The sequence below is a fragment of the Pezoporus flaviventris genome, unplaced genomic scaffold (assembly GCF_033815535.1).
Source record: "Pezoporus flaviventris isolate CSIRO_AGI_PZ_B2104156 unplaced genomic scaffold, CSIRO_AGI_Pfla_v1 ptg000013l, whole genome shotgun sequence".
Classification (NCBI taxonomy): domain Eukaryota; kingdom Metazoa; phylum Chordata; class Aves; order Psittaciformes; family Psittacidae; genus Pezoporus; species Pezoporus flaviventris.
Window position 1 is genome coordinate 42,466,636 of NW_026892561.1, and position 23,830 is coordinate 42,490,465.

The 23,830-nt window shown below is 38.4% G+C and overlaps 2 protein-coding genes across 8 annotated transcripts in view; both read left to right on the forward strand.

Moving 5' to 3' along the window:
• Positions 1 to 23,665, forward strand: part of PAX3 (paired box 3) — an 80,176-nt gene extending 56,511 nt beyond the window's left edge. For all 5 annotated transcript variants that reach the window (XM_061453049.1, XM_061453051.1, XM_061453050.1 and 2 more), the window contains 4 exons: positions 8,361 to 8,526; positions 9,665 to 9,879; positions 21,433 to 21,679; positions 22,202 to 23,665. In XM_061453049.1, coding sequence (XP_061309033.1) covers positions 8,361 to 8,526; positions 9,665 to 9,879; positions 21,433 to 21,679; positions 22,202 to 22,236 — 663 coding nt within the window. In that variant the 3' untranslated portion in view covers positions 22,237 to 23,665. The remainder of the gene's footprint in view (positions 1 to 8,360; positions 8,527 to 9,664; positions 9,880 to 21,432; positions 21,680 to 22,201) is intronic.
• The window catches only part of EPHA4 (EPH receptor A4), a 360,887-nt gene that overhangs the window by 52,909 nt on the left and 284,148 nt on the right, over positions 1 to 23,830 (forward strand). The window lies entirely within an intron of this gene.

Genomic DNA, 23,830 nt, shown 5'->3' on the forward strand with positions numbered 1-23,830 from the left:
CAAATACATGTTTCTAAGCGGGTTTGTTGGAGTGGAGAAAAGAAGTTGCTTCTGGGATGAGATCAAGTTTAGAACATTTCAGCCCCTAAGGGAAATTTTTTGAAAGCTACAAACAACAGACTTAACACTGTGAATCTTATTTGTGTACTTAATTGTGGGGACAAGAAAGTGTTGCAACAAACCTTATATTGCAAGAGTCACGAGATATGTAGCTAGAATCATTGCAAATAGTTTAGAACTGGGTGTAATAAGAAGTTAAAACGCTCCCTGCAATTCCTTCTGAAGAGTCTTTCCAGTTAGGGACTGTTGAATCTTTCTCCCCTGTGTTTGAGCCTAGATGTGGTGTGGAGCCAGGACAACCTCTTCTGCTGCCTCTTCCACTGGCCACAGGCTCTTCTCTGCATGTTAGAAGCAGCAGGAAGGGGAAAGTTCTTTGGTCTTGTGCATTCATCAGATACAATTCAGAAACATTAGAGTCCCAAAGGATGACCATTAAATAAATAAATAACACACACTCCCTCCAGTAATACCCTGAGAATGTGAGGTTAAAGATTCACATGCTGAGAGTAAAAATCACAATCATGCAGTGCTTTACTGGTCCAGTTTAAAACCTCGTTAAAACCATCAAGCTGCAGTGCAGGCCCTTAAGGTCTGTAGTCTTTTTACTGACTGAATCTGAAGGAGAATTCTAAAAGTGTTATTTTCCCGTGTAGATAAAAATCAAAGGCTCTTTCTGAGCTTCAGGGCAGTGCGGTTGCGGTTTGTGTAACAAATAGTGCATTAGGAATTAAGTGGGTAGCATCTTTTCTGGCTACCTCTTGATTCCCCCATCAGGCGTATTTTTAGACCTGGATGAACTGGGTGAACTTTGGCAGCAGCTTGGAGCCTGTTTCAGATTGACAGTGGGAGGTGTTTACTTCAGTCTTTCAGTGAAGGGTTTTTAAATAAGGTTCAGGTTTGTCCTGTAGCAGGCAGAAGGCCAGGAGCCTGCCTTGGCTGATGGGGGCTGGCCAGTCAGACAAATCTTCCTGGGCTGTGTGTTGAAGGCAGGCATCCCAAATTATCAGAAATTTGATGTGTAAGGCTTGTGTGTCGGACCACATTGAAGATGTGCTCCCAGGTATATGAGACTGTGTGGGACAGGAGGTCCTGCACTGGAAGCAGCTGACACATGGCTTCCTATTTAACAACAGGAGAAATTTGTTTGGACTGTTTCAGTCCATGAATAATGGTGAAAAAGCAAGGGAAGTCAGGAAGAATTTTGAATGTGTTTCTGTCCTGTCCTGAAAAGGTGATTCTAGGCCAAATCCCAGGTTTAAATTGGTTTGCTTGAAAACTTCCAAAAAGAAAAATATGGTTCAGCAAAACAGCATGTCTGAAAATTCAGGCAGATCTCTCCAGGCTATGAGGATGGGGCTGAATGTTCCCATGTCAGACTTGTAATCAGCTTGTAAGCTTTTGTAAAAAGCTTATTACAACCTCAGCAAATAAAAGAAGTCCCAAGAGCTCAGAAGCCTTGAGTAGCCAGAAGAAAAATGATAAAAATATTCTTTTAAGTGTTTGCATATTGTTTCCTCTGTTTCACCATAGTGCAGGGAGGGGAAGAGATGGTTGGGAAAATAAGATAGTGGGGGGGAAAGCTAAGGGAAGAAATTAAGACCTTTAAGCTATGAGTAAGGTTAGAAAGCTCTGAAGTCCAGCTCTCAACTTTGTCTCTTCTCAGTAGCAAACTGAGAAAAGTATTCACTGCGAAATCATAGGGGAGGGAGGACCTGTGCCAAAAAAAAGTCTTAGTTTGTCCTCAGTTCTTCTGAGCCTGTATGCTGAACTGCTCAGTGCAATGGCAAGATGGGGTAAAGGAACGTAGGATGGATTCAGGAACATTAAAGACCTTTCATCAGATCTTTATAGTTATTCCTGATGTGGTTTATGGAGAATTTCTAGTGCCTTTTCTTGAGGCTGTCCCTCTTGCATCAAATATAGGATAAAGAAAGAAAATGCTGTGTGCATTCTTGTAGTAGATATCCCTGTAATTGTAGATATTTTTTTTCCCCAGGGGTAAAGGAGAAATTCTTATGGGTAAATTAGTCAACTACAAGCATATGCAGGCCTAAGAAGACATGTTTAAATACAAAGGAAAAGAAGGGATGTGATTTTGATTCACTTTTTCTGGTCTGTGCTGCCTAAGGGCTCAAATTAGTGGTGCTTTAATTTATAAACACACAGTTCAATTTGCTTATTATTCAATATTTTGCAGAACTGTTCAGCTGCAGTGTTTTAGAAGTATTTGTGTGGGCCTGAGTCAGAGTCTTTTCCAAGAAACCTATGACAGTTGAATGTGTTGGATCACACTTGGAGGTGGTTGGAAGTCCTTGTTCCCTACTGGTTTTGGGGTCCTTTTAAATTTTGTGGTTTGCTGTATTTTTTTTTTTTCTGTGGTGGACTTTTCTTGTGTGTATGTGGTTTTGTGGGGTTTTTTTGGTGGTTTGCTCTTCCCCTCCTTTTGTTTTTAAAGAACTCTGGTTTCTGTCACATTGATAACTCCTTGTATCCCAACCAGCATGACTTCCCATCACCATAAACAACAGCTCCCGACAGACCCCAAGCAGAGAACCTGCGCCGGTGGTCATGGCAGGTCATTCTCAGCAGGCTAGCAGCACTGCTTTGGGATGTTGTGAGGAAGCAGACCTACCAATGGCATGCCTCTGTGTGTATGCTGGAGACCTTATCCCTGTGAGGCTGGAGGTGCGCAGATGTTGCAATGAAGCTGATTTAACAACTAGTGTTTGTTGAAAAGCAATTCTGTTTCTACTCCCTCTTTTTCCTGTGACTTGTCCCTGGCAGTGCTCTCTCTGGAGCTCATCTAACACCAGGATGAGACAGGGTGGAAATTTACCCTACTGCAAAATTAGAAAAGGGAAGGAAAAACTTTCTTTCCTTTCTTTTCCCCCTGCTGTTCTGTGTTTTCCCTTTGGGTTAGGCAGGCACATGGGCTGGTGTCAGGTGTTGGCCTGCTGAGAGGGGGAAAATGCTGGCAGAGACTGCTCTGAAGGCTGCTGAAACAAATGTAGGTCCAGCATCAGCAGGGACTGGAGGATCAGATGCTGCAGGTGTCTTTAGAAGTCATCCTGCTGTGTTTCACAAAGGTAGCAGAGTCAGCTCTCTCATGGCTGGTGCAGCCCTGCTTTGTTATCAGTTTCCCTTCTTCAGCCTCCCCTCTTTGTAGGGCATACCCACTGCTTCTGACCACCCCAAATTCATTCCCTGGTGACACACCCACTAAGGACTCCTGCTTGCATGATGATTAGTCTTCATTTTGAACATATGAACATTGGGAGAAGGAAGGTAGACAATATGGTGGGTGGGTTAGAGAGTTACCATGAAAAATATCGTAAGGCTAAAGAGGAAAAAATAACAAAAAAAAACCACACCCTTCTGTCTAAAATTAGAAGTGCCATTAACAATACATCAGTCTTTTGACTTTGTGTGCTTTTGGCACTGATGCTTGCAATGGTCAGGACTGTGTATAACAAAATATCCACTGGTTTTCTGCAAATTTCACATCTCAAATATTTTGCCCTGTTGGATCAGAGATCTTTTTGCCTTAAAAGCACATAGAGCAGTCTGTGTTTATGATCAGACTTGTTGAAATGTCAAGGCTAATTACACTAGTGTGTTCCCAAGTGGATAAATGTATCTTTTAAAGAATACCCTGTTGAGCTGAACAAAATAAGATTTTTGGCATGATCACTTGCAAACTACTTCAAATAAAAATTGTAATAAAAAGCAGAATCTAAATGTTAGAAGGTAGAGAGAGGAGAAACCTATTAGTTTAGCTCATCTATTCTATGCTGGGGCAAAATACCTTTTTTAATATTCTTCTGTGGAGTGATTTCTTTTTTTGGTCAGTCCAGTTCTAGATGCTTGAAAAACTGGAGCCTTCAATACTTATTTCCCTTTTTTTCCTTTTACTCTAATTTCTTTCTCTTCAGATCTGTTTTTGTATGTAAATTTTGGCCAGGCACTGGGGTTCAATATTGTTACCGTTTGGGTAATTTATATTCCATCTTTAAAAGTGACAGAAACTGGGGAGCCAGAGCCTCACCAAAATGAATGTGACTTGGCTTCTGTTGCAGACATCACTTTTGGATGCTTGGGTCTTTCAGACAAACCACGTTGCCCATGTCTGCGTTTGCACACCACCAAGCACAATGCTGACCTAATTTAGAGCTCCTTCATGTTACACCAACACAAGTGGATCATATTCCTTCAGACACAGTACTCTTTGTGTAAGAATGTTATATTTGGAGTCTCCAAAATGCAATAGCTTGCTTATCCATTGCTTTTGTTTCCATAAGGGAATTCTGTGTGGTAGTGGTGAAGTACTAGTTAGGATTGGTCTGCCTTCCACTGAGATCCATGCTGTTGCTGGTGTAGGCAAGGCATCCCATCCTTTGGGAACCTGCTGGATTTGAAAAGGCTACTCATAAGATGGGGATTTTGTTATGCTGGTGAAAGCTGAAATATGCTTCACATAAGATGACATGGTGTTTACATCATATTGGAAACGTACAAACAGAATAAAATACTTCCCCAGGTGTTTACAATATGTTTCTAAACAGACACATTGGCTTGTGGTGACTGGTTTTATTTTTAAGTCTTGGCTTGATAATGGCAAAATTTGTCAGGATTTCTTTAATCATTGGTAATAGTGCACGTGGATTCTTCAGGATATGTGCTGATCTATAAAATAAAACAATTTCCTGAACTCTTGAGGGTAAGTCAAGGCAGCTGAATGTAGTCTAAGTGAAATACTATGACTAGAAAGTAACAATAAAATAAATCATCTCTATTAACTTGGAAAGCATGTAACTACTACTGAGTTAAGTTTGGGATCTGACTCATTTTAATAAACATTATGTAAAGTTTATATAAAATTTTTAGAGTTATTTTTTCCAGTTATTTTTTAGTTATTTTTCTTGACTTTTCCAAACCTATTGTCAATTCTTTAACTCTTCCATTTAGTTTTATTTGTATTTTTTCCCTCCTGTCTCATGTTATTTTTTCTTTGTGTTCTGTCTTGTACAGCAGCTAACTCTGCAGTTATGTGGGATAAAATGGGAGTTAAACACAGTTGTAAACCAAATCTTGAGCCATGTGATAAGGGAGAGGCCATGACAGTAAATAATAACAATAGTAAAACTGATTGTGTTAAAACACCGAGAACTACAAATTCAGAGCTTCAGTGTGTTCATTTATAAAAAACGTTGATGGTAAGAGTTGGGGCCATGCTTACAGTCATTTTAAAGATAAATTATTTTTACCCAGGCTGGTCCAAAGCCCATTAAAGTCAAAGGTGAACAAGTGTGTATGTGGGTCAGACTCTTGGTGCTCACTGTAATGGTGCATGGTGTGTTTTCTTTTTTCTTCTTATTTTTTTTTTTAATTAATGTGCCTCTACTGTCTTGTAGTGACAAGTGTGTGTGGTATTAGTGGCAATAAGCCTTGCTCTGCATGTTTGGATTTGTTCAAGGGGTTTGGTGAGTTAATTTTGGGCTAACTGGTGCCAGTCAGGTGCCATCTGCCTTCTGTCAGCCAGGGAAAGTAAAAACCCACAGCAGGTGGCAGAAGGTGGGTGCTGTGCTGAAGGGGCAGCAGTGAGGCAGAAGTGGCTGGAGCTGATGGATGAACCTGAAGCCGTGGCTGTGCCAGCATAATGTGACAAGGGTGACAGTCAAGTAGCACCCATTTAGCATGTCCCAGTCATGTGGGACTGAGGGGCTAATGCACAGCCTTGTTTCTGCACAGCCTGGGCAGGTTCCTGCACCCCTGCAGAGTCCAACTTAATGGAGCTCCAGGTGGCAACAGAGCTCTGTGCAAGTATGCTCATTGCAGGGCTGCTGTAGACTTTTTGATATCGTTGAGTGTGTCCCTTTCAGGGATGTAATACATACCTGCGGCTCTGTAAAAAGGTGAATCTATAAAATGAGCCAGAAATCTGTCTGTAAATAAAAGCATAAACCTCAGCATTAATGCAAATCGCTTGCCACTGAATTGAAGTTTGGGATCTGACAAATTATAATAAAGATCTAGGGCATGAAAATAAATGCTTATCTGTAGAGGAAACAAAATTACCTCATTTTCCTCAATAAAATCCATTCAAGTAGTGTAGTTCAGTTAGTGTTTCTAAAGTGTTTAAAGATCATCAGATAACCTCCTTGACCTGGAGAAGGGAGAGTGTCATGGAGAAAGCCATGGTTAATGACCTGGGTAGGATAATTACAACATGCATTTACTGTTCCCTGCTCCCTCTCTGACCTCCATTATTATTCTTAAATGCTCTTTGGCTCTTTAGCAAAGGCTCTGCGTCCCTACTCAGTGTGTCTTGCCCCTTTTTCCTTCTCTTTGGTTGTCTTCGAAAGATACTGCTGCAGGAGTATAAGACTGGTGGGCTTTGGGAGACATATGCAGGTGGAAGGAATCTGTGAGGAGTAAATAAGTAATTTAGACTTACATGTCAGTGTGGGAATCAGGTGTAAGGAGAGAGAAGAAAAAATATATAGATGTCTGTAGGATGAGGAAGTAAAAAGATATTGCTGAATCTAGACTGATCTTTAACTCTCTATCTCTCCCTGGGTGCCTTGTCCCTGCTAGCTGCTTTCAAAAATGGTTCATGTGGAGGCAGATGGAGGCTAGGTATGTACAGCAAAACACCAAGAGAGGGATTCTGAGGTAGGCAGAGACTCCATCTATCCCTCTGTCCTAAATCTTAAACTGTAGTGGGAGTATGTAATTGAGGGGTAGAAGTTGTGGTCAAAGGAGGAGGCAGCTGTGTGAGCTGAGCATCTCATTCTGGAAAGAGGATGAAGCCAGATCAAACTACGTGGTGACAGATGGCCCACGTCAGAAACCAGATGGCCCACTGAGTCCCACCACTCCTCCTATGAAATAGCAAGCAGAGAAGCCCACAGTGTAGTCCAAAATGTTTTTGCACCCTTATGTAGGGACCACTCCTGGATTGTGAATGATGTTACACCTAGGAATCCAGTCTGTGATGGCTGATTCATAAGCCAGCATGGGCTGATTGCAGGAAGGGTGACAGATCTGAGACCCAGCTTTTAAGAATACATCTACATGTTTGTAGACGTATTCAGCTAACACATCTCAGTGGCTTTCAGGCCAGGCTTTACAGGCTGTGCAGATGTACCTTGTAAAATGCTAACACCCAGTTAAGTTTTTATCTAATTGATAATATCCATTGATGATCATTGCAACTGATTCTGGGTGTAGTTATGAGTAATTATCTGCTCATTTACAAGCGTGTGCAACCTCTCTTATCTCTTTCTTTTCTGGGGTTTTCCACTTCATGGACTTGAGTGCTGTAATCTAAAAGTTGTTCTAAAGCTGCAGCCAGGGTAGTGTGCATGCACCCTGGTTCAGGCACCCCTATTGTGGCTGATTGCCATTCTGATTCATGGCGAGTGTAATCTCTGTAATATCAGTATTAATCTATGTGTTTTGCAGCTCTTATTGTGTCTGCATTTGTGAAGTCTTGCCTGTTCCTTTCATGGAGGTAATAAGAGCCATCCAAGACTTTGGAAACTTAAAATATGAACTGAGAATGACGTGAAGGAAAGCAGATTTATAGCTAAGATGTCCCACTAATCCAAACCCCATCTGTCTGGTACCCTGTCCTGGGAACAGATTTCAAAGTGGTTCTGAAATGCTAATCTAGTACTGAATTCTGATCTACTATTAATGTCAAGATTATTATGAGATGTTTTTTACATATGTGAGCGTACATGAAAACTTGCTGGGAGGGATTTGTGTGTTTTGTACACTGGGCTTGTATTTTTCAAATTAAAAGCTTAAAGTTCTGTTGATCATTAAGGCAATGTAGTATCCTAATATATAAGTCACAAGCACCTTCCAACAGTGCATTAAGCAATGCAGCTAACTCGTCAGGAAACAAAATATAAAGACGATACAATCCAGACCAAACAGGTTTGGCTGGCACATCAAATGGAGAGATGTTTTCCCTTTCTCATTAAATCTGGCACAGTAAAGATAGTGTTTAATAGCTATTAAAAGCACTCAAGTTTGAAAGCATTAGTCAGCTTGTTTCTCAGGAGAGGTTGTATCTGGGAGGAAACTGGGGTTTGCAGTTCTTGTGTCTTGTCTGCTGAACCATGGAAGTATGTGCCAAGGGCTCTTTTCTTGTCTAGGAGCTCCAATCCCAGTGCACATCTCTGTATCTCTCGTCTCAGACACTAAATGCATTCGAAACATAATGCCATTTTTTCTGATGCACCCATATTAAATGTACAAACATCAAATGTCCCTAATTGAAACATTTGTAGGTCTGGTTTAGTAACCGACGTGCTAGATGGAGGAAACAGGCAGGAGCCAATCAACTGATGGCTTTCAACCATCTGATCCCAGGAGGATTTCCACCCAGTGCCATGCCAACTTTGCCGACGTACCAGCTCTCTGAGCCCTCTTATCAACCCACTTCAATACCGCAAGGTACAGTAGCCAGCAGGTACTTGGTTAAAATAGTGTTATTGGGAGGTTTGCTGTGTTGGTCCGTTGTAGAAGTATTTTCTAATGAGAAAAAGTGATGTTGTCTAATTTAGGGTCTGAGAAAGTGAGGACTTTGCAAGGCTATTTATTTGAAGCATTTAAGAGTTTGGGTTTGTTTTACTGCAAGAAAAGGCTGGTTACATGTGAAGGGAGCTAGCTAGAGAAATAATAACCTCCTGCACGACAGAGATGCAGTGTTGATAAAGCAAGGTAGATGCTTCTCTGCCCTTCTATTGCATTGGCCGTCATTGCTGAGAATACCTGGTGTGGTGGGGAAGGAGGCAGAATTTGATTCTGTCTTCTTTGTTACTTTTGATAATGGTGCATTGGAAACTTCCATAAGTACTCTGAATATTTATTTCATAGTGAAAAAAACCAGCTATTTAGACTACCCTGTTTCACATTAGATAGTAGCAAGTCCAGTATGGTAAAAATTTTGTCTTAATGTTATCAGAAACTCTCTGAAATTTGATGTTTTGGGGTTCTTTTTGTGGGGCAGGGAGGAAGAGAGCTTTAAATCTAGGCTATGCTAGATTTCACTGTTAAAGAAAAACCTTACAGGTGAAATTTTATAAAACAAATTACTGTATTCTTCTTGCTCCCTCCTTGAGATTTACATCCTAACTTTTGGTGGATGTTCTAATTAAGGGAATTTTTCAAAGCCCAAGGCTTCTCCCATCTGTTATGAGGTTCACTACAAACCATGGTAGAATTTCTGTGCTGTGACCAAGAGAGGAAAGCCCCTTACTAGTCCTTTCAGCAAATAAAGCTTTTCATTTTTTCTTGCTTTTATATGTATTTATCTAAATAAATATTGCTGTATCCATTCTTGACGATATGTGCCCATTAATAATTGTCTGACAACTGTGTGTCTTGTTATGATTTTATTGTCTGTTTAAGAATTTTTGTGTAATCTTACTTGCCAGTTAAATATCTAGCAATATTAAAGATTTACCTTTCTACTTATCTAGTACTCAGATGCAGGTTCTGATGCAATTCTGTCAAGCTGAGATTCACATCGTGAATTTATTATGCCAGGAAAAGAGAGGAAAACTTATCAATATGTTTTTTTTGCTTCTAGCCGTGTCTGATCCAAGCAGTACCGTCCATAGACCTCAGCCTCTCCCTCCAAGCACTGTACACCAAAGCAGCCTCCCTTCGAATCCAGAGAGCAGCTCTGCCTATTGCCTACCCAGCACCAGGCATGGATTTTCCAGCTATACAGACAGCTTTGTGCCTCCGTCCGGGCCCTCAAATCCCATGAACCCTGCCATTGGCAATGGCCTTTCACCTCAGGTCAGTCCTGTGTTTTCAGACAGAGGATTTGCTGTATACCAGAACCAAAGAGTCTATTCCCTCAGGCCGCGGTATAATGAATTGCCAAATTTAAACCATAATGTATTCTTTATACAAGCCACATGATTTCAGTTTGCTAGTTTCCTTTTTTTTTTTATTTTTTTCCTCCTACTGGCTGAATCAAGAGTCGTAGCTTATATTTAATTTCCAGCGATTTATAATGTAATCATGCAGTCTTCATGTTTAAATTCAGTCGTCAAGCATTTGTAATGTTACTGCTAGTCTCTTGACGGTCCATGGCTAGGTACAGAAAGTAGATCATGTAGTTTTTCTGTGAATATATGTTTAAGATAACCTCACCAAGGTTTCACCCAATGGCCCAGGAAAATTACAGGCGAGTTGTATGAGGGGAGTCCCAAGGGCTGAGCAGTGTACACTGAGATGAGCTATAATCGAGTTATAAATACATAAATTGGGACTATTACTTCTCTTTGGCAATATATAAATGCATGAATACCATAATTGTTTTTCTAATTTGTGTGAGCTCTTTTTAGGAAATTGTGTTAATAAATTGCCTTGATAATTGAGTGTCAAAAGGTTGGTTAAATTTTCCTACAAGCGGCATCCATCTGAAGCTGACATTATTAGTTAAAGCTTGAATAGATGGTAGTTTATTTTATTAGCAAGAGCTTTGCTCAGGTGCTCAGAAAGCAATGTCCACTAAAGTCTGAGAAGTCCCAAAGAGGATGCAATCTATAATTACAATCAGGAGTCTCTTCAGGGCTGAAAGTGAGAGTTTTAACAGCTTTATCTGCTTTCTACCTTTTTTTCCTCTCAGTGGTTAGAAAAACACAGAGAAGCTCAGAATGACACAAATGAAAAGTGAAAAGACAATTATACTCAATTACACACTAATCACTGACTATCACCACTGCCTAAGCAGGGAGAGGGCATTCTAATAGGCAGAAAATGAGATTTTAATGGCACAAAGGGTGGCCAAAATAACGACTCGTATATCTTTGCCTCCTTCGTTTTCTTCAACTTGTGGTTTGCATCTCGGGAGTACAGTTCCTGGTTCCTGTGCAACGGTGATAACTCTGTGCAGCTGAAAAGTTCAAAGGCACTGGAGTTGAAAAGAATGAATAACAAAGGCAATGAAATAAACATTTTTGCCCAAAGGCAAAAGTTCATAAACCCTTTTTTGTAACAGTAAATGTAATTAAGATTCACAGATTCCTATAGCATAGAGTGGAGTACAAAACTTTATGGCTTGAAACCTTAGGAAAAAAATATCAACAGAAAAACAAATGGATGTACTTTCAACAAGACTTGAATGAATTTTGTTCTAAAGGATTCTTATTTCTAAATGCAGTCTCCAAAAAAAGCCATGACATATTAGTTGCTTCTTTTTTTATGTATACGTACTTTTTTTAAGTGGCCAGTTTCACAGTGCACAAGCCTTCCACGTTTTTGACATAAATATCTTTCTGCGATTCAGTGTTAATCTATCAAAAGTAGTTGTTAGTGTCAGTTTAAATGTATGTTAGTCCTGGCTATGGAAAATGTGATCTTTTCTTTCCTTTCACAAAGCTGTTATTGTCTGTGACACAGAAGTGGAGTGCAACAGTAAAGAAGTCTTGTGATGTCTGGGCAAAGCAGGATAAAAAAGTGAGGCCAGGTTTCCTACCCGCAAAATCTTGCTGATTTGAGTCTGATATAATCAAAAGGAGATCCCAGAGCAGATTAGATTACTTTAATCAGCTGCTGTGCTGCTTTACACCCAGCCCTGTCTTTTTGCTATGAAATTTCAGTTGTTACAGCCTTTTTTCCTTAGACTGTTGAAACCTTTTTCTACCACAGCACTTAATGCTCCTGGCTGTGTCCTTCATCTCTACCAACAGGTTTAGGAAAAGGCCAGTTGCTCAAAAGCTGACATCATGCGGTCATCACTGAATGCATACAGGAGATTACTTATATCCATTTAGATCTTAAACAGCTTCTTGGCAACTGAGTGATTGCCTTCACTGGCTGATAAAGATCTTTCCATCAGAAAAACAAACCAGCCCTAAATTCATGCAGTGTTACCAAGAGCTCCTCTAAAACAGTTTTGGGGCCTAAACAATGACTTAGAGATATGTATAAAATGTATGTATGTATAAAGGGACATACCTAGACTTTGTGTTTATGTAAGGGAGTGATTCAGCCTCAGATATGTAAATTGTGGGACTGTAGCAAAACAGTGAATATTTTTTTATGCCCAAAAGAACCTCAGACATTGGTCATGTATGCTGAGAAATTACAGTGTGTGAAATGCCCTTAGCCATGGGGTATGTTGCAGTGCATCCCCCTATCACTTCCCCTGGGCTCTTCCTGCAGACACCGAGGTGCTGACCGAGCAGCTGAGGTAGCAGTGGCTGGAAAGTTGAAAGCCAATTCTGTGTTGGGGATTTCATGAAGAAAGAGAAACAGGAGTTTTCCTGCCGAGTGGGCATGTTGCAGTGCCCTGCCTGTGTGCATGGAATTTAGATGAGAAAGAAAGAGGGTCTTTTTACTAGCCAGTGAATTTTTGACCACAATAAATCTGGGCGTGTGAGCAATTAGCATAATGTTTCCACCCATCTATGTCTCCTTGCAGGCAAGTGCTTGGACTTACTGTGTGTAAAGCAGAATTTATGGCGACTTTAGCAGGAGCAGAGGAGACACTTTGTCTGAAGCCCAAATAATCTTTTGTGATTTAAAAGAAACCCAACCTTAGAATGTGCAGAACAAAATCTAATATTAAGATTCATGGGTTCATATTCTTACTAGGCTTAAACCTCCTTTTCTCCTTTGACTTCAATTTATTCCAAATGAAGGTCTGACATGCAGACCCCCTGGGAAGCTTCATTTTCCGCACTGGACGTTTCCTTTCTAATTTTGCTCTTGAATATGATGTACAAATATGTTGTTTTAGGCAAGTGCTGGGAGGGCAAAAGGAGATGGCTAGGGTGCTGTGATTTTATTTTTATTGTGTTAGCCTTAGCAAGTTAGAAAAGATTGCATGTCTTGGTCGGTTTCAGGAAGCAGAATGCTCCATAACATACCTGCAGGCTGTGTAATAAAATGTTGCTGTTCTTTTTCAATAAAATAAGAGAACAGAAGTCCATCTTATTAATATTCAGCACTCACATCTAGACAAGGTCTGCAGATCTCCTCCAGATGACTGATTATTCTCCTTGTTTACTGGGTTTACTCATTACTACCTGGCTGTGCTGAGCGAACCTGTGCCTTACAGACCTGCAAAATGTTGACTTTTGCAGGAATAAGACGGGGATTAATGTCTCGGGGAACTGGTAGCCAGGAGTGTCCTTGTTTGTATTTCATGGAAAAGTAATTCAAACATAAGCTCGCCATCTCAGCCAGAGCTCTTTCAATATAATGTCAGAATGGAGATTACTAGTGTGTAATATATGTAAATTGCACATTTTTATGTTTCCTTATGCCTATTATGCAGCTTCTTGGCTTTCATGTGTAAGTGTATGGGAATATTGTATTTCCTTTTCAAATTAGGTTTCAGTTGCTCAGTGCATTTTTTTTAAACAAACATTTGTTAACTCAAAATTATTAGGGGGTAGCATATCCATGTCTTAATATGTGTGTACAGGACTTGAGCATCCTTCTGAATTGGCGTGTCACTTTCTGATCCCAGCATTAACGGTCTTTACTGGTTCCTCAATGTGAAGCAGAAAAGCGACTGCAAAAGCACTTGTCTCACAACTGCAGGTGTATGGTCTTACTAGGGAGGAGATTGTTTTTAAGACAGGATATCAATATTTTGAACTGCTTCATTTGAGATAAGGAAAAAGACTTTTCCGGTGTACACAGGCATCCCCTGACCTTGTCATGTGCTTTTTATTAGTGTCAAACCAGCAGTTTGCGCTATACCAGGTGGTTCAGGCAGTTCACTGTTTTGGACTGCTTGTGGATTCAGGTGGAGCAGCAATGCTCTGCTTCCATTACTGCTGGGGAGGTCACTGACTTCCTGTATTTAACCTGTAGGATACCCAGGTTTAAGGAGAACTATGTGTTATGTTTGTACTGGAGGAAGAACAAATGTGTATTACCTGTCTCCTGCTGGACATAGTTTTTCTCCTTCTTGCTCTCTAGAACATTTCTGAGGTCTGCTTTTTCCTTTTCTTTGTCATCGTTCCCCATAACTGAGTCAAGCCAGTAGCTTTAAAGTTTCAAAATGAGAAGTGGGTTGAATGTTGAATGGGTTGTGTTGAAGATTATAACAGTCTTTAACAAAGCTTGCAGTTCTCATGCCATTACCTGGAGCTCAGGAATAACCTTGATATGAAAAATCCAGACTTTTCTGTGAACAGTAGTAAAGTTGCAAGCTGTTTCAAGGTTTCTTTCTTTTACTGTCAAAACATTTTGCTGCCTGAGTTTAAGAATTATTCTGTAACTCTCTTTGTTGAGATGGATCTTAAGCCTTAGTCTTTGAGAACACTTGGTTTTCATTAACCTGAAGTATGGATCCGATGGCAGCTGTCGAACCAGTTAGATATGTTTGCATTGTATTGTTAACCCTGTTTTTAAGGGTAACACAGGAACCAGTGGCTAAAAACTAAGTATGGATCTGATGGCAGCTGTCGAACTAGTTAGATATGTTTGCATTATATTGTTAACCCTGTTTTTAAGGGTAACACAGGAACCAGTGGCTAAAAACTTTCATTCTCTCATTAAGAAGGACAACGGGGGGGGGGGGGGGGGGGAGCAACTATTAATTTAGTATACTTTTTCCTATGCTTTCTGTTGAATTACTGTCCAACTAATTGCCCACAGAAACATTTCGTTTGGATCCAAGTCCTGCACCAATGAGAAGCTCATGATCTCTGTCACAATGAACTTGACTTTGAAAGTTCTTCACTTAATGACTCCAGAACATGAGACAGAGGTCAGGGATTTCTTTGTGAGGAAGAAAATTAATTCACATGATATAATTTTTTGTGAACATGAGTTTTTGTTTTGTCATGTGTTTGTTTTAGGTTTTTTTTTTAATTAAAAAGAAAAAGTTCAGGCAGTGGTATTATTTTTGTTTCTATGGGTGCAAATATATGAGCTCAAATAGTTTCATGATTTTTATCATGCAAGAATAACACCATTATTTTATATATTATTAATATACTTATTTAGATAATTTAACCTATAAAATACATTAATATAACAACTGCAATAAACAGGTGACCTTACATTGGAATGCCCACCTTAACTTCTCTAGGCCACTCCTACCTCCATCCCTACCATGTGGTCAGGAAGGTGAGAGTTTCAGCCTTCAGAAGGTCTCCTCTTAGCTCAGAAAATTTACACAGAGGTACAAAAATGCTCTGGACTTTTCTGAAAACTTAATTCTACTGTAAGTCCATAAGAATAAAGAAATACAATAAAAATACAGATACCTCAAATACAAAAAGTGTAAAATGACGCTATATATAATATGCCATCAGTTTCATGGTTTTCTTAACCCCTTTTTAATGATATTGTTCTGTGACTGACTTCATAATAATTTGTGCCATTTAGAATATACACAGGGTGAGTGTTCAGCATCACTGCAGCCCTTGAAATAATGTCGTTTTGCCTTTGCTCCACTTAAAAGTTCAACTTAAATCACTTGTTAAGTGAACATATGAGTCAGCCCATCATAGAGTGCAAGACTGGCATGTGCTGGTGAACTTCCAATTCTTTAATGAATTTGTAAAGTAGACATATCAACAGGAATCTGAATACTTGCATATTTATTCAGTTAAGGACTGGTACATGAGTGAGGGTTTTGTCGTGAGTAATCACAGATGGCTCACTTGAGTCCTTAATTATGCCCTATATTTTAGATTAAAAAAAAAAATACTAAAAATACCACAGCATGATTCAGTGAAAAGCATATGTTGCAGTGGGATCAGAAAGAGCAGATTTTGATCCTTAGCAGTCCTTAGAAAACAATGTATCTATCTATAAACGTATTGGGTTCAATTTCCTACAAACTTTCCTGCCTCTCTTAGAGAGAACTGTTTTATTTTTTACCTTTGTTTTGCCAAGATGTCAATAATAGTAATAATTTTCATATAAAAGAAAGACTAAGTGCTGAATTAGAATATAAAGAGGCTTCCCCTGATCAAAATAACAAGATATACCTTCTTTTTGTCCCCAGTTCTGATTAGCCTAAGAGTAGAGGCCCTGGTCGGTATGTTAATGTGAGTCTCATAAATAAACTGTTCCTTACAGGTTTGATTCCTCCAGTTATGTGTGTCCATCATCTTTTTTAACTCCACACATTCGTGCTGACTTTGTTGAGAGTCCTCATGTGAGAGCTTTGCAGATCCTATACCCTGGCCATCTGCCAGAAAAAATAAAACTAGTGTTTCAATTAAAAAAACCCCAAATGTATATTTTTGGTTTGTTTTGCTTTCAGAGTATAAAACCATGTATCCCAGTTGTGGAGAAAAAGTGTGCGAGAGCCCAGCTGGTGGCAGTTGGGCAGGTTTCATGATGGCCAGAATCCTCCTTTTGCATTTTGGGTTAAGTAGAAGGTAGGAGGAGAACAGTTCACAGACAGACAGCAACCTAATCTCAAATTTAGGCTTGTTATAAACTGTTGTAAGTAATATTGCCATATCCGAGCATTTAAACTCAGAAGCCTGCAACCTCTGAGACTGCCTGAAAAAGTTTTGAGATGTTTTATTTTATGTATGTACTTATAGATTCATATACATTATTCACATAAATTGTGACTATATGATTATTTTGGGGCTTTGTTTTACCCTTTCAGACATTAAATTTTTGAAGCTTTTCCATACAACCGGGAACTAGAGAATTAGCTTCTCTGGATTATTTCGGTAATGTTATCTAGTCCTGTTACTCCAGGATCTAGCACTTGAAAAAAGGCACGAGTTTTGTGACAGACTGTGATAATGTTTTGAACAGCAGTAATCTCCTGTAGATAAAAATGTAATTCATGAAGGATCGAGTTATCCTTTTAATTATTCTAAATGTACACTAGTGCACCTTCTCTAATTTCATTGATGTCTAGTGGTGTGAAATCAGTATGAGGTCTAATTTGATATGAGTATGCAGAAGGTCAGATCATCAGATGTTGAAAGTCAATGTATTTGCTCCTGTTTTCATTAACCAAGTATGTGGTTCCCTGTGCTTGCTATTTGGCACAAAAATTCTTTCTGTTGGATTTCTTCATACGTTCAGCAGAAATATATATAAAATGAATCTGCAACATAGTTCTAGGATTCTTTAGGTATAGATCCATGTAGCTAATTAATTTTAATTAATCTTCTAAAATATCTCTTTTAAATGCACTATAACCATCCTTTTTGTGTTCTTTCTTGTGCAATATTTTGGTTTTGAGAGATTTTTCTACAGTGAAAAGAGTTAACAGCAGGTAATGCCATTCATCTCGGAAGGAGTTTGATATTTTCAGTGTTAGTGATGAATGAGGGTATCTGACCCACATCTGTTTTACATTAGAATGGAACATTGCCCTGACATAGTTAGGAGCATTTGTCAAGATTCCCTGGACAGAGCTTCTGTAAATTACATGCTGCAAATGTGTCAGGGTCAGATAAGAGGATATCATTAACTCCACTAAAGTTTACTCGTGATTCTGTCAGTTCAACTTAATACGTTAACTGCCAACAATTTTCCTTGAGCTGTTTCATTAAATCTTTCATTCACAGAGGGGAGAAAAAAATGTATCACTGTACTCAAAAAATATTGCACATGTTCTTTTCTCATAAATCATATTAATTGCAGACATGGTCACAAAGCATATTAAATGCAGGCATGCGTAAATGAATTAAAACATATGAGCATTTTATTGTGCCTATGGTAGGTTCTACATCCTAAAATACCAACCACAGTATCAGGCATAAAGTTTCATTTAAATGGAATAAGCTTTTTCTCAGTTTAATGGCCTTTATTTTGTTGATAATAGAAGTATTTTCTAATAGCTGATAATGGACCAGATGTTGCTTACACGGTCTTTGAGGCTTTCATCATTCAGTTTCTCTTTCTGGATCATATCGTCAGCTAGTGATGTGCTGACCCCACTAGCAAGGGATTTGTCCTGATGAGTATTTTGGATTGCTTGGGATGTGCTCTCTGAAAACTTCAGTGTAGAGTTTGGTTGTTGCAGTTTACTGTGTTCTCTTCACTTGCTCCCATTTGCATTCTTGTTTTCTAATAGAATAGATTGATTTTATCAATTATATATATCGTCGTTTATTATATGAGCTCAAAAGCTCATCATCAACATTTCTGCGTGTGTTTTGTAAATAATGAAGACAAAATATATGTGGCCGAAAACCTTACAGCCTGATTTTTTGCATTTATAGGAATACTTTTCTAAAATAAACTGAATAATTATAGCAGCATTTGTTTCTAGGTATTAGATTAGTCCTTGGCCTTTCTTTCAGCTTCTTTTGGATCCAGGGAGGCAAGGTTGACAATTACTACGTTGGCTTTCCCAAAGTAATTCAGAGGGAAGTACATATTTTCCTGTAATATAAATGGTGTAAGGATTGAATAAATGAGTTTTCTTCCTTAATTATTGTAAAACAATCAGATCTATTTACCTATTTAGACCTACCAGGAAAATATCTGCGTTGCAAAATCCAGATTTTCGTGTGTCTCTTTTACACTACTCAGCTGAGGGTGCTGGTCATCTTACAGACGTGGCCCATTAATGGCTTTCTAATTGATTAGGTGAAAGTCAGCCATGCCCTTCCTGTAACTCCTTGTATGGGTGATAAGGTCATGGCACATACCATAGGAAAGACTCTGGCCCTGAGGCTACTTCCCCTGTAGCTTTCAAGACAGACATGACCAAAAATCTAATTATTTAGATACTAATCAACTGCAGGATGATTCTGAAAGCCTGTGGAGAAGATATTCTGAAAAGATGGTTACTGTTCAGACTTCAGTTTTCTCCACTGCAGAGACGGAGAACTGTGTCACTTCTGTTCCCAAGTGTCTATTAGGTGCGTGTGTACTTAATAAAAATATGCCTAAAGTAATGTATATCCAAGTAACTTAAAATTTTTAAAATAAATCTCGTCAAATGCTCATTTTAGTTTGTCAGAGAAGATAAATCTCTATCCAAATATAGATGCTACTGAAGTTTGAGTGGCTTTTGAAACCTGGTCTGGATCCAGGTTTAATTTTTGAGGCTAATCTCTAACTAAAATTATTTCCAAATCCAAAGTTTTTGAGCTCACTGTTTTTGCTGGAAAAGCCCAAATAATGTTCTCTATTGAAAATATTAAAGAGAAAAAATTCTAGTTAAAATACACAGTTGGTGAAATAGCTATTTGCTCAACTCTGCAACTGGTCCTAGAAGTCCTGGTGGAGATGGTGTGTGATGTGAGAGTGATTGTACTGGGACTCCAGCGGGTCTGCGATGGTGATGGAGCCTGGCCTGTGCTCCCTGATCTTGAACTTGGAACAGAGTGTAGTAAAGCCCCGTAAATATGGGTGTCATGTAGGTGCTCTGTGGGAACGGTAGGGGCTCTGCAAGCACTTCAGATTTCTGATAAACCATGTGTGTTTTAAGCTGTTGTGAAAACCATGGTACTTGTGCCAACATAAATACTCTACAAAGTAGTAATTTTCAATGTAAATGTTTAAGCTATGCTTTTTGAGGATCTTTCTCTTCCTTTAACTCTCTTAGTCTTAATTTTAAAGGATAAGGATTAATATAACCTAAATGAACATAGTTTCTGATATTGTATCCTGCTGATGCAATGTTTGATCATTAAGCATGCTAGATTTTCAGGACTGTAGGATTTTCCAACAGCACAAGAAAAACATTTGCAATTCCTAAAATAGAAAAATGTATTAAAATAATATTTAGAAATTTTAATAGTTTTCAGGAACCAATTTTTAGAAGAAGAACTTGAGAACTCAGTTATTTCAGCTTTTAAGGGTTTGGGAACAAAATGCTGTGCAGGTTGCTGTGCAAATAACATGATTTTTCAATCTGGTGATTCCAGAGATTTTTTTAATTTATCTTTTTTTTGTTTGTTTTTATTAACCTCAGATTCTTTCAATGCACAGGTTTTGTGCATTGAAAGGTTTATTTGAATTAAATAGAAAATATAGCCTGAATCCAAATGCTTAACTTAAATGCTACAAGATTTCAGTATCTAAATGAAGTCTTTGGATGTATTTTGAATTTTTTTTTTTTTTTGTTGCATAAATATTTCAGTTTGAGAAACAGTCAGCAAATGCCATCAGCTAAACTCATGTTTTTCTGCTTAGTGAAATGGAAGTGAACATTCTAGTGCTGTGAGTAGTAATTGAACTTCTTTCTCAGCTTTTCTTTTTATTGTGAGATGTCTTGGATGTATCTGATGCAGTTTCGTGTTCTTGATGTGGGTATCTGGGTGTCTCTTTTTGAAATACCCTGCTTGTGCCTTTTGCTCTTTTCCTTATCAGAAATGTAAAACCTTGATAGGTTTTCCTTTCTATTTAAATCATGATCCCTGGTCTTATTTCATTTATTTATTAAAAAACAAAATTCAGAGCTGGGACCACAAGCTCCCTCCAAATAATAATCCCTTTTCTTTTGTGATGAAAAATATATTTCAAGATGGCACATCAGATCTTTAGGAATTGGACCCGTTCTTTAGGAATTAGATATGTTCTTATGAGCATTAATTCATTCTTTACATAATAAACTCCATTTTTAATAATTTCTTTTTAGTTTATGGTAAGGAGTGCAGTATAGAAAAATGATGATCAAATAACTTACATCAGATATTTGTTATGCCTTTCTGGAGGAAGAACAACCTGCAAATTATCAGAATATGTTGTTTTGGCAGAAACTGTATGTCATCCATCTGTTATAAGCTTCAGACTATTTCCAGCAGAAATAAGCAATTCTCTCAGTCATGCTTACTTTCAAAATGTGCTATAGAGATGTGATGGGAAAGGAAATGCAGACCAACCTATAGTGCGAGTGACTTTTATACAAAAAGAACTTATCAATGTAGCTTCCTTCACTTCTGTTTGAAAGCACAGGTGTTTTTGAATTTTTCTTTGCTCTTCTACTGGAAATTATGACCTAGAGAGTCAGGTCTTTTATGGGGACAAGTGCATATTTTCAAGTCGTCTTTTTTCAACTAGTCTTAACTGCTGATTTCATAACTGCAGCTGATTTCATGTCCAAGCAGCTTTTTATTGTCTTATAATTGAATCCTCAAGGAATCTGTAGAGATCCTAGCTTGGTCATGGGATCAGGCACTCTAAAATCATAAAAGTTTTAAAAACGATTTTTCCTTATTTGCCCTTAGTTTCACTTTTTATTGGTTGTTAGACATCAGATTTCTTTTTGGTGGGTGGTGTGACCAAATTCCACTTCTTCTTTGGATTAGATACTCAAAGCATAGTTTGAATACCAGGTCTACCTATTTCAGGAAATCAAATGATGACTGGAGAACTCTTGTAGTTCTGTAAGCAATACAATTCTTCACATATTTTAACTCTTTCTATTTTTGTGCCTTTTAGGTAATGGGACTCTTGACTAACCACGGTGGCGTGCCTCACCAGCCCCAAACTGATTATGCCCTGTCCCCTTTAACTGGGGGCTTGGAGCCCACCACCACTGTCTCAGCCAGCTGCAGCCAGCGGCTGGATCATATGAAGAGTTTAGACAGCCTGCCTACATCCCAGTCCTACTGCCCACCGACCTACAGCTCCACGGGTTACAGCATGGACCCCGTCACAAGCTACCAGTATGGACAGTATGGACAAAGTGAGTATTAGGACTTCCACATTGTGCAATACTGTACCCATTTATCAACGGTCTGTACTTTCTGCCTGTAACAAAACTATGAGCAGAGATCCTACTGGCTTACTACTACTTCACTCCAAAGTGAGCTGAGTGCATTGGTGAGATAGCTGACTGTTCAAGCAAAATTTCTGCTGCATAATTATTTTCTTAAGTGATGTCAACAACATCTTGATGTTATTAATTGTTGAGACATGAAACCTGATTGCCATTAGGTAAAACATAAGGGTTGTCCAAAATGAAATAACCACTGGCATTCCACTATTAGAAACATATGTTCTTAATGAGGTCAGCTCAAGAATCATTACAGTATATAATCCCAGATACATAGAGTTTTGTCAAGCTTGTCGTAGGAATAAAAATATTAGTCCCTTTCCTTTGATATATCAGTATTAAGTATGACAATGTCAACCTGTAGTTGGCATGGCCCCATGCTGTGAGGTTGTCACAGTATGACTTAAAAAGTTTCTTTTGCTTTTTTTGCAGGTGCCTTTCATTATCTAAAGCCAGATATTGCATAAATGAACTGTCCACTTCAAGTTAAAGCTGGTCCTGTTTTCCGGTTTCACTCTAAGGCTTGGATACGAGTCATCTCAACACACTGCAGTCTAAACTGGGTCAGTCCCATCGAGAGAAGCAGGATTGTTATTTTCTCTCCAGTCATAGCTTTTAGTAGACTTTTGAAGGCTGGACAAAGCTATACAGAAGACAAAGGCCAAAAGCAACAATGAATAAATAAATGCGACATGGTTCATTATGAGTGGGTATACAAAACAGAGCAGTATTTAATGTCACTGCCCTGCAAAACATTCCATTTTTTGTTGTTGAGATTAATGTGCATTGATTAGCACAAATGGAACATTTTGAAACTTAGAGCAGTTGAGTTCTGCTTACTCTGACTCATCTGACATCCAGTACTGACTTCAGTCTAACTTCAAAACTGCTCAGTTTCTGAAGCAAGGGCAGGAAAACCTCTTTCTTTTCACACACTGGAAATTGTCATCAAGAGGAAATGTCACAGTTTATAGGAAACTAGGATAAGTGCGAATGACTTCCAGAGCAACTTACTGGTTACCTTACCATGCTTCTGTAATAATGTTGTCAATAAATGTCACTTAAAAATTTTGCTTTACCAAGAGAGGAGATCTTATGTAACATGAAAACCAGATTTTACCTTTTTTTTTATGTGAAGTTTTCCTTGTTCATTGTACCTTTTCAAGCAAACACAGGAGAAAGAAAAATCAACAACAATGCGACTGAATTTTCACAACTGCCTAGCAATGTGCAATACTGTGTACCTCACACAAACTTTGGGATCATCCAAAGTCGTATAGATAGAGTCAGAACTATATTTTTGCAGGTACTTTTATTTTTGCAGTGCATAATTCCTGATGATAAAATACAGAAATGTTGCAGTCTGCTGGACAACTAAAATCTAGCTTGCTAATCATGATTTAAAGGTCATTTTCAGGAAACAATACAAAGAAATGATTACGTTTACATGATTTTTTAGTGACGTACAGGACACAGAGATGGACCTGTACTTGACACATTTGTTTAAATTATACAATAATATTCAATATAGAAAATATAATCATAGGAACCAAGGTTTACAAGAAGTTTGCATTGTGACATTTTAGAATGTCAATAAATTTGTGTTTTGTGATGTTGAGAGGAAGATGGAAAGCAGTGTTATTTATTTCTCTCTATTCTTGGAACAAAAGAGGGAGGCAGAACACAAATACATTCCTTTTAGCATTAAGGACTATGAAGTAGTGAGTTAGACTAGGTTCAGTACAGAAGTTAGTTCACGCATTGCTCTTAAGGGTGACGGAAAAATGAAATATTACCTTTATGCTGCAGCCTGTACAACACCACACGTGTTGTAAAAAAAAAAAAAAAGAAATAAAAAGAAATAAAACCCAGTAAACCCCCAACAAACAAAAAAACTCAACAAAAAAAGAAATGTTTCATGTAAAAAGTTCAGTAAATATTTACTATTTATAATGAATAAACATTATGAAGACTTGCAAAGCACTGATGATGATTTTGTCCTAAAATGTAGTATTGTGCTAAATACGTTGATACATTTTAATCTGAATATCATGAAGAAAT